This window comes from Lotus japonicus, chromosome 6, assembly GCF_012489685.1.
Source record: "Lotus japonicus ecotype B-129 chromosome 6, LjGifu_v1.2".
Classification (NCBI taxonomy): domain Eukaryota; kingdom Viridiplantae; phylum Streptophyta; class Magnoliopsida; order Fabales; family Fabaceae; genus Lotus; species Lotus japonicus.
In genome coordinates this window covers 15,006,630-15,017,632 of record NC_080046.1, presented here as the reverse complement: position 1 = coordinate 15,017,632, position 11,003 = coordinate 15,006,630, and the positions used below count along the sequence as shown (strand labels likewise).

The 11,003-nt window shown below is 38.1% G+C and overlaps 1 protein-coding gene across 1 annotated transcript; it reads right to left on the bottom strand.

The window, feature by feature from the left end:
• Positions 1 to 4,876: 4,876 nt before the first annotated feature.
• Positions 4,877 to 6,587, bottom strand: LOC130724973 (uncharacterized). The gene is made up of 3 exons (XM_057576237.1): positions 6,429 to 6,587; positions 5,303 to 5,566; positions 4,877 to 5,191 (listed from the first exon to the last, which is right to left on the bottom strand). Exons 1-3 carry the CDS (start codon positions 6,585 to 6,587, stop codon positions 4,877 to 4,879), a joined length of 738 nt encoding a protein of 245 aa, XP_057432220.1.
• Positions 6,588 to 11,003: the final 4,416 nt, after the last annotated feature.

Here is an 11,003-nt window from a genome sequence, read left to right as displayed (position 1 = left end):
ACAATTATTCCACAAATTGGAGGGGAAATAGGTCCACTTATATATGTATGAATGATCTGAACTTCTAGTTGACCCTTCTTTTTGGTCTTAGTAAATTTTCATCTAATACAATCCATACAAGTCCCTAATTCATTAAAATCAAACGAAGGCAAAACATCATCTCTAATTAATATTTCCATTCTCTCCTTAGAGATATGACCTAAACGCTTGTGCCGCATTAAAGAAGATTTCCCCCTAATTTTAGACCTTTTAGCAATGGAGCTCTAACATTCAAATATTATCAAAATCCAAAGACAAATTATATAAACCATCCAAAAAGATTTCATTTCCAACAACTTGAGAATTCAACATCAAATTCATTTTCCATAATAAAAATGAAATGCAAGCCTATCGAAACAAGATACAAAAATCAAATTCCTCTTAACAGATAGTACATAAAATGTATCTTTCAAAATAAGCTCAAAACCAGTTCCTAAAACTAAGCTAATATCTCTCAATATCTTCACTATTACTTCAAGATCATTTCCTACCCTGAGTTTTCTTTCCCTCAAAATTTGTCTCCTTTGGTTTATGAGCCCTTGTAAGGATACAGCAATATGGGTTGTGGAACCACTGTCAAGCCACCAGGAATAATGGGAACATCAACTAAGTTAGACCCAAAACAGACAAAATCTAAACGATTACCTTCAGATGTAATTCTCTTTGTTCTCCAACGAAGCTTTAAAGAACGACAATCATTTTTCCTATGCCCCTTTCGTTTACACCAAAAGCACCAAGATGAGTTCTTGAAGACAAGAGGATTAGGACATCCTACATTGTGATTCTGACCCGTTATCTGGTTTCCTCAAATCAAGATTCTTATGAGATGCATTACTGCATTAGGATAATTTTTCTTATGCTTCCAATTACTCTCATCAGAATGGGGTTTAGCATGAAAAGTCGGAAGGCGTAAATCACTCTTTTCTTTCTTCAGTTTCTCTTCCTCAACCACACACTTAGTAATGAAATCATTGATGGTACACTTCTCACCAAAGGTATTATGGGCTGTTTTGATTTGTGTGAATTCAACAAAGGTTGTTTAACGCATGAGACACAATAAAATTATCATTTAAGTCAATGCTATGATATTTCAATTTGGTTTGGTCTTGAACCATCTTCAGAATGAACTCCCTTACACCCCCTCAATGTTATCATATTTCATGTCACTTAGCTATTTCATTAAACATCCAAATCCAATGTTAACATATACCTAGTACCTTTATCCTACAATGGTAAGTAGATCTTTAGCATTCTCCTCTTTAGGCAATATATTGATCAAATGTTTATAAATGTTCCTCTTAATAGCATACAGACTAAGACAGTTTGTCCTATCATACTTAGCCAATTTCTACTTCTCATCAGGTGTACTCTGTGCATTGATGACAAGTGTTTTTTTTTTTTTCAAGCAATGCAACATCAACGTTAGCAATCCTTAATGAAAACTCTAAGTCTTGCTTCCATTTCATCTAGAGTCAGCCAGGATCTCATTGGAAGCAAAACAGTTATCCATATAGAATGCATTAAAACAAATAATATGAGCAAGATATAGCTTTAATTAAAACAAGCTATCATGATGAGGTCAACACCAACACGCATTCTTCAATTTAAGTCAATGCTATGATATTTCAATTTGGTTTGGTCATGAACTATCTTCATAATGAACCCCCTTACATACCCCAAATATTATCATATTTCATATCACTTAGCTATTTCATTAAACATCCAAATTGAACGTTAACATATACCTAGTACCTCTATCCTACAATGGTAAGTAGATCTTCAGCATTCTCCTTTTCAGGCAATCCACTGATCAAATGTTTATAAATGATCCTCTTAATAGCATACAAACTAAGACAGTTTGTCCTCTCATACTTAGCCAATTTCTCCTTCTCATCAGGTGTACTATGTGCATTGATGACAAGTTTTTTTTTCAAGCAATGCAACATCAACGTTAGCAATCCCTAATGAAAACTCACAGTCTTGCTTCTATTTCATTTAGAGTCAGTCAGGATCTCAATGTAAGCAGAACAAATATTCACATAGAATGCATTAAAACAAATAATATGAGCAAGATATAGCTTTAATTAACACATTCTGTCATGATGAGGCCAACACCATCAAACATTATTCTATGGGCGGAATGCGCAAACCTAGGTTGCAACCAAGGTTAGAATCTCATATGAGTTATTCAATGAGCATACATTGAGTTCGAAAATCTATTCTCTTCAGACAGACAACATCATCTATAAAACTCAAGAATAAGCTACTCAGTTAGCATACATTTAGTTTAAAAATTTATCTTCATGGGATAGATAAATTTCTAGACCATAGAATAACCCACCTTTAGGATGGCAATAGCACATAATAACAAGAGACATTCTTCAAACTACAAATAAACTTTCATAATCTAAAACGTATGACTTCACCTTGGTGGTAATCACACACAACAATTTGTGAGAGCTCTTGCATAGGAATCTAATTCCTCTTGCCCAAAATTCATGACTCAGTCATGAACTCTAAAAAGTATAGCATTTCCAATTAGTTTTGCACTCAACAGTTAAAAAAGAAACATTAACTATCATGATATATATAGTTTTGTACTCAACAGTTAAAAAAGAAACATTAACTATCATGATATCTATATATATTTACAAGTGATCTCAAAACAATTATATATAGAACAGAGTAAAATAATTGTAGAATGCATGATATCTATATATATTCACAAGTGATCTCAAACCACATAATAAGTAGTAGCATTGCAATCAAATATGACTCATTTGAAAATTGCATCACGTTCCCCAGCAGAGAAAGAGTTTTAAATCCTAAAAATGGGGTCATGCACATAAAAATCAATATACCATTTTTTTATAAGTCATATGGAATATATTGAAATGAAATACAAGGGGTACTTCAACTCAATACAAGTAGAAGAAACAGAAGAAGAGAGAAAAAACAACAAGAAAAAATAAACTTGAACAAGATAACATAAAGGAATCCCCTATTAATAAGCTAGCCCACCACCCACCACCTCCATGAAGACAGATTAAAAAAATCAAGCCTCATTAAAACCTTACCAGGAAAAACCCCTTGCCCGGGAAAACCTGATGAAGAAAAAAACAATATACCTAATATACAGTTTTTAAACTATTCAATTCCCTGTACTTTCTACAATACTATAAATAGGAAAAGGTGTCTCACAGAGTTGATTGGTATACTATTTGCAGTGTATTTATCGTAGAGTTTAAAATTTAAATTGATGCCATTACATATAATTAAAATCATCCACAAACAATGTCTGAAAATTCGATTCATTCACCCATACAGTATATACCAACAATCATGATTAAATTGCATGTTGTGATATCAAATGTGAGTAAGTCTTATATTGAAAGATAAAAATAAGTTTGAGCAATTTATAAGTGAGAGGTCTCGTAAACGTAATGCCTTAAAGTTTTGTGTAAAAGATTTGGTGTCCAACTCACTTATGATTTGCTCTTTAAAAACCCAATATGAATGATGCCCAGTAGTTTAATACATCTCCTTTAGTTTGGCTCAACAGTGGAAGAACCCACTTTCCTAGTGGCCCAGATCCAAATAAAGCAGCCCGGGAAAAAATGGGCTTAGAAGAAGAAAAAAATAGGCCCGCCTCTAAGACTCATGTTCACACCAAATGAGTACAAGCCCACAACGAAGGCCTCTAAGGTTCCACTTGAGTGCAAGTCCAACTTGACGAAAAAAAAAAGTACAAGCCCAAGTAGAGCAAGTCTAACTCAAGTACTTAACTACCCAAGTTAGCCTAACTTGAGGGGGAATGATGAAAATATAAGAAAGAAATCCCACATTGCTAAGTTAAGGACAAATTGAATGTTTTATAAGCTGGAGAGTTGTAATTCCAATTGTCTTGAGGTTTTTGGGTTGAGTTTCTTCTCCAGCCTTCTCTAGCCATTCTCCTCGACCCGTTGCCACGTTTGGACCTGCACACATCTAAATCCAATAAGTGGTATCAGAGTTGGCAAGTCTTGTTGATCAGCTTGACGGCGGTGCAAGTATTTGAATGCCTTGGCTTTTGTTTGAGATGGTATCACACTTGAGGGGGAGATTGTTGTGATATCAAGTGTGAGTAAGTTCCCCACTTTGAAAGATAAGAACAAGTTTGAGCAGTTTATAAGTGAGATGACTCATACACGTAATGCCTTAAGGTTTTGGGTGAAAGATGTTGCGTCCAACTCATTTGTGGTTTGTTCTTTAAAATCTCAATGTGGATGATCCCCGTAGTTTAAATCATCTCCTTTAATTTTTACCCAACAGTGGTATTAGAGCTCACTTGCCTAGTGGTCCAGATCACACAAAAGAGCTCGGAAAAGAAAATCCAACAAAAAAAAAGTCTCTCTGACTCAGGTACACACGAAAGGAGCACAACCCCACAACGAAGGCCTCTAAGGTTCCACTTGAGTACAATGCCAAGTAGAGGAAGTCTAACTCAAGTACTCAACTACCCAAGTTAGACTTTTTTTTTTTGGAAAGCCAATAAAATATATAGGAAGCACAAGGGGTGCTTCAACCCAAAAAGTACAATTAAAATGTTCATGAAGCAAAGAGCCCTTTTATATATATTATTTTCTTACATCCTGGCTCAATTGCTCCTAGCTGACTAAAGATAGAATAAAAATGCCATAAAGAAAATATAGTAGGAGACTAGCTACTACAACATGAGGAAATATCTTCACATCTTCACAATCCTTAGTAATCCACATATGTCTCTAACTAGCCCCTCCACAGCTAATGAGAAAATGCATAGATATAATAACACCAGTAGCTCTCTTGATCAAGTATCCTATGAGCACATTCTCAAGCAATAACCCGGGTCCACATTCCACTCATAGAAAGAAGCCTTGAAGTTTTTAGCTCTTGCCTTCAGCCACCACCACGACCGCATTTTGATCAGTTCCATGACAGATAGTAAATCAATATCACCTCCTCTGAAAAGAATTGAGTTCCTTAGTAACCAAATACTCCATATTGTAGCAAACCAGGTAACCTTCCATAACTCATCAATCCTTTTTCCTTGTCTCCCTTGCACGTGTTGGAGAAAATGGCACATTTCATTTTGCGGGAGCACTGTGCTATCAATACCCAGCCACTTATTGCACTACACCCAAATTATATAAGAGACTTTGCAGGAGAAAAATAAGTGGCTTATAGACTCCACTTCTTCTTTGCACATCCAGCATAGCCCACCACTATTATTTTGAAAATTCACCCCTCTTTTCATTAAGTTATCCATGGTTGGCAATCTCTGCAACCCAATCTTCCACGCCAATGCTGCTACCTTGGAAGGAACCAAATTGCACCATATTCCCTTAAAGTATCTGTTGTCATCTTCTGTTCCTTCACCTTCTACCTCTGAATTGCCTGCTGCCCAGATTAGTCTATAAGTTGACTTGACCGTATATTCTCCTGAGGCTTCTTGAGACCAAAGCCATCTATCACAGTTTCCTCTTAGCAGTTGGATGCCTTCAATTACCTGCAGAAAATCAAGATATATCTTCTTTTCCCATTCAAAAAAGGGCTTTCTCCATACAAACCTCCACTCCCACCCCACATCCCCCAACACCCCATTTCCCCAATACATTTTGATTTTTGCTCAGACACTTGGAAAAGTCTATCGAACTTAGATCCTAATCTTTCATTCCCTACCCATAAATCTGTCCAAAACTTTGTCTCATTCCCATTCCTCACACACATCCTCACATTCCCCCCAAACCACTCCCCATACTTCCCACCATAACACAATTTCTCACATCTCTCCACCAAGAGGACCCTTTTGTAGAACATTCATCATTCCCCACTTCACTCACCCCCCATACTTTGATGCTAACACCCTCACCCAAAGACGCCCCTCTCTTTGAGAACTCTCCAAACCCATTTTCCTAGCAAAGCTACATTAAAAGCAATAATGTCCTTCACCCCCATCTCCCCTTATCTCTTGGCGAACACACTTTATCCCATTTAACCCATGATATTTTTCTCTCTTCCTCACTCCCTCCCCACAAGAAACCTCGCTGCAACTGTTTCAATTTGTTAGCTATTGAGATAGGTATTTTGAAAAAAGAGAGATAGAAGAGAGGTAAAGAAGTTAATACTGAATTAACCAAGTAGATGCGGCTTCCAAATGACAAGCATTTTCTTCTCCATGAGGTGATCTTTCTATGGAATTTATTTATTACACACTCCCATGTAGCCGCCTTCTTTGGGTTAGCTCTCACCGGAATCCCCAGATATACAAACGGGATGCTCATTGTTCTACATTTCAGAATATTAGCATGTCGTTGTAGTTATGCCTCACAAGAGCCCACAACCGTCAACTTACTTTTGTAAAAATTCACCTTAAGACCAGAAACAAGCTCAAACCATCTCAAAATCCCTTTAGTTGTCCATGTATTTGCTGCTGACATATTCCCAATGATTAATGTGTCATCAGCAAACTGCAAATGAGTAATTTCCACTTCATCCTTACCCACCTTATATCCTTTGAGTAGACCCATATTTACATCCGTTTTCATAAGTCCTCCCAATCCTTCAGCTACGATCAAGAAGAGAAAGGGGGCAAGGGGGTCTCCTTACCTTAACCCCTACACATCGAGAACTCATCAGATGGACTGTCATTGACCAACACCGATATCGAGCCAGAATCCAAACAGCTCTTCATCCATCTCACCCATCTATCATCAAATCCCAACCTCTCTAGCATATAGTACAAAAAACCCTATTTATAGAGTCATACGCCTTTTCAAAATCAATTTTGAAAAGAGAACATGGTTTTTTTTGCCCTCTTAGCTTCCTCTACCACCTCATTAACAATGACTGTAACGCTTCGATTTCTCGAGTGTCACACAGTAACCAAAACGTCGTGAATTTCATAAAGAATTTTCATCGATTCAATTATTAATCTTTGATTAATGATAAAACGTTCACTTATTATGAAACTCTTGTAAACTTAACCCAAAGGAACATTTTGCGGAAATAAAGAAATCGTTGTAACCTCGAAACCTCGGTTTTAAAAGTAATCCATAACATAATGAAATTAATTATAGAAAAGATCCTCAAAGTGTAATTACAACAACCTTCCGAAAAGGAAATATCCCAAGTAAGTAAAATAAATATAGTACAGTACCAACCGGTCACTCAACCCCAAAAGAAAGTATAAGTCACTCAACCCATGTCCCTACTCCTTTGACTCGTCATCTTCATTGTTGTTCCTTTGTTATGTTGTCTGCATTTTAACTAAGTTAAGTTTTTGGCCAACATGTCGGACTCGATGTCACAACATCTTTCCTGTGACATCTGTCCCTGCGAAACCTGCAATGAGTTGGCTAGGTTTTCTGTGAAACTTCGTTTTGATTACTTGGTGATCAAGCTAGGGTATTTCTGGAAGCTTCTGTGCGCCATGCAAGGATTATATTATTATGTAATCAAATCGGTTTCAAAGATTTGATTTGAAGTTTGTGGGAGTTTTATTTCTGGAATAGGAAACTTTATATTGAAGATTCTTCTGCAGATTTGTTTCCTACTAACTCCTTGAGTGTTGTGTGGACCTATGCTCGTCCAAGCCCATCGAAGACAAGGTCTGGATGACTGCTATATATGAAGACCGAAACCTAGTGTTAGGTAAAGAGCTTCTATTGAGGAAATTAGGGTTTACTCTTGTTTTGTTCACACTTGTATTGTTCTCTCAGCAGCTTTATGTTATTCTTCTAAGCTGAGAGTTGTTTTGTGAGTTGTTTGATCTTAAGATCGTCTTTACTCTCATTGTAAGAGATTAATCACTGTGGCAGTGATTGTGTGTGAGAAAGTGAGAGGGGATTGTCATACTTAGGGGGAGACCTAAGTAATAAAACACGGGTAGGAATAAGTAGGAAAGGCTGTGAACAGGGGCTGTTCAACTAAGGCCTTTTGTGTACTTGATTCTCTATAATAGTGGATTATCTTTCTCGGGCTGAAGCCCTCCAGATGTAGGTGATGTTGCACCGAACTGAGTTAACAATTCTCCGTGTTCTTTTTACTGTTTTTTTCTTTCTGATTTAATACTGTGCTGCACTTCTGCTGTACGTTGTGCCAGATGTCTTAGACATTTGGTTCGACATATGTCCTGTGCGCGAACCAGAATTTCAATTGGCATCAGAGCAGGCACCCTATTCTGTTTGGGTGAGTTCCAGGGAATATGTATTCTGGTTTCATGGGCAACATTAAAGAAGGAGGATCACTCGGCGAGTAAACAGAAAATAGAGGGTCAGATCCCATACAATACTCGCAAGTAAAACAAATAATCACATAATATTATCACATGCATAAACAGGAGTTATACATATAAACACCTCAGTTAACAACCTAATGGTTCAGTTAGACTATCGTCCTCACCATCACACAACCACCACATTCACCTTGGCCAATCACGATCATCCGCAGATGAACAATCATAAGGGGGCACACAGTCAACCCAAGTCACATGGAGACACACAGTCGATCCATCAATCTCGAGGAGACCGCAGTCAACCTCATCACGTGGAGTCACACAGTCAATCCACAATCACCCTCGCGTGCAAGCAACTGTTTGTCTCTAACGGCACCATCGTTCTCATGGTCCATAGCCTACTCTTAGCACTATTACCATAAGTCACATCACACTACTTGCATGCGAAGTTCACATCTCTATAATTGGCTACTAATGACATAATATATAAGCATACCAATAGTCATCATGCATAGCATGTTATTAAAATTTTCCTCCATTCTTGCCAACATAGACAATTTATCAAGCATCTCCCGTTACATAAACAAGTCCAATACCTAACCCTAAGGAGCATAGGGTTCGGCCACATAATAGCAATTAACACATAGTCATGTTCTCATATTTATCATACAAAATCCAGCACCAAAACATCAAGCTATTTCATGGATCAAGAAGCATAAGAAAAATCCGCCGAGAACCCTAAAAGTGGGCTCGGCCGTGAGCATGTTTGGCTAGGTTTTTTCAAACCCTCTTGATCTTGATGGATCAAGGTCCTCAAGCCAATTTCCAGTAGCATTTGTATCATGAAACTTCATTAAAACTTCAGATCCATAGCAAGTCATACCAAATAACTCAAATCTAGCATCATGGTAGAAAAATAGCTAGTTTTCTCATGTGATCAACTAGGAAATCATGGCAACACTTAAGGACATGATCAAAACAGAAACTTTGCACCTTGTTCATGCATAATAAAGCCCCTTTTCATGCAAATAGTTTCCCCATATCATAACCCTCCCAGAACCACATATTTTCACATGAAATCATAGGTTTTTCATCAAGAATTTGCCTAGACTCTACCTAAGACCATATCTGCCTTCACCTCTAGTTTTTGGTATGAAAGGATGATGAAAAGGTGATGAATGAAGAGTCAAATCCTTGCTGCTCCTCTCTGCCCTTGCTTGATCTCCTTCCTTCTCCCTTGATCTCTCTCTTTCTCTCTCGGCCTCACTCTCTTCTTCTCTCTCTCTCACGCCTCTTTCTCTCTTTTTCTCAACCTTTTCTCTTCTTTTCTTTTCTTTTCTTTCTCTCTTCTGAAGTGTATACAGAGGTAGGCTCCCTTGCAATTCAGTTTGTGATAGAAAGGAAAAAGAAAAATACTCCTCCCTCACCTCTTAACCAAAACCGGCGGCTCTCTCCATGGGCTAGGGTTTTCCATAAAATTTTACCCAAGCCCAACTTAATCCTATTAAAACTAAAACTCTTGAAAGTTCAAAATCCAATCCTTAATTCTTTAAATCAGATTTTTCAAGGCCCTTTAAAGTTTTGAAAACTCCAACTCAAGTCCCCCATTCAATGAGAGTCAAAGGAATCAAATCCTTGATTTGCTCCTTCACCTTAAACACCATGAATCACCTTAAAAACCTGAAAATATCTCCTTTCACTCCCTCACTCCTCTTGGCCGCCCCTTCCCTTCTTCCTCTTCAGATTTTCTCACAAAAATATCATATACCACAAGTCCAAGTCAAGAACATGTTATTAAGTGCATTAACTACCATGTTTTCCTCTTTATGCGCCATAAAAACCCCAATTTGACATTCAAAAACCAATTTCTCCTTCCTCCCTCCACAAATTCGACCAGCCCTCATAAAAGCTCCAGAAAATAATTTTGAAAATGTTTATTTAATAAATCAAGGTAGCGTTTGGTAGACATGTGGGAAGGGAACAGAACGGGACATTTGGGTCATGTTCTGTGTTTGGCATGTTTTTAAAAGGGAAAAAAATAGGACATAAGGCTCCTATAACGGAACACTTTGGTTCCATAAAAAAGGGTGGAACGGAAGGGAACATAACAGAACATGGACTGGGCGAGACCCCAGGGTCCCTCGCCCAGGAGCGCTGGCCTCAGGCGGGGAGCGCACCAGAGACTTGGGCCTCCCTCCCTGAGGCCCAATTGGCCCATTAAGGTACATTAGAGGCGCCAAGCCCAACTCCACACCTATAAATAGGGGACGGTTACCAATTGTAAGGGACTCTTAGCTCATTAGTGAAATAACAAGATTGAAATTCAGTTACTCTTTCTCTCTCTAGCGGTTAGAACTTCACTCTCTAAGCATTCATATCACTTTCCTCACACTTTGGGTACTATGCCCCTATTCTATGTTCTTGGATAGAACATTTGGCGCCGTCTGTGGGGATCAGTAGATTTCGATTCCCGGACTACGTGGATCGTGATTCAGTTGAGTGAAGCTCGTTTTTCTGTGCGATTTTTCTTCAGTTTTCTTTGTGGATCGTGACTTGGTTCCCGCGTGATTGCAATTTGATTTCGAGAAGTTCGATTTTCTGTGATATTTTCCGCGATTCGAAGACTTTTGGTTGAATTCTCGGTTCATCAACGGAGCCTGATGGAGCCGTCTCGCCAACGACGTAGCAAGGAACCGGAACGAAGCTACGT

Coding starts and splice junctions, on each gene's coding strand:
- LOC130724973 (XM_057576237.1), bottom strand. CDS start 6,587: ATGGGTCTACTCAAAGGATATAAGGTGGGTAAGGATGAAGTGGAAATT. Junction 5,567..6,428: donor AGCTTGTTTCTGGTCTTAAG/GTGAATTTTTAC, acceptor GATTTTCTGCAG/GTAATTGAAGGCATCCAACT. Junction 5,192..5,302: donor ATAACTTAATGAAAAGAGGG/GTGAATTTTCAA, acceptor ATTTGGGTGTAG/TGCAATAAGTGGCTGGGTAT.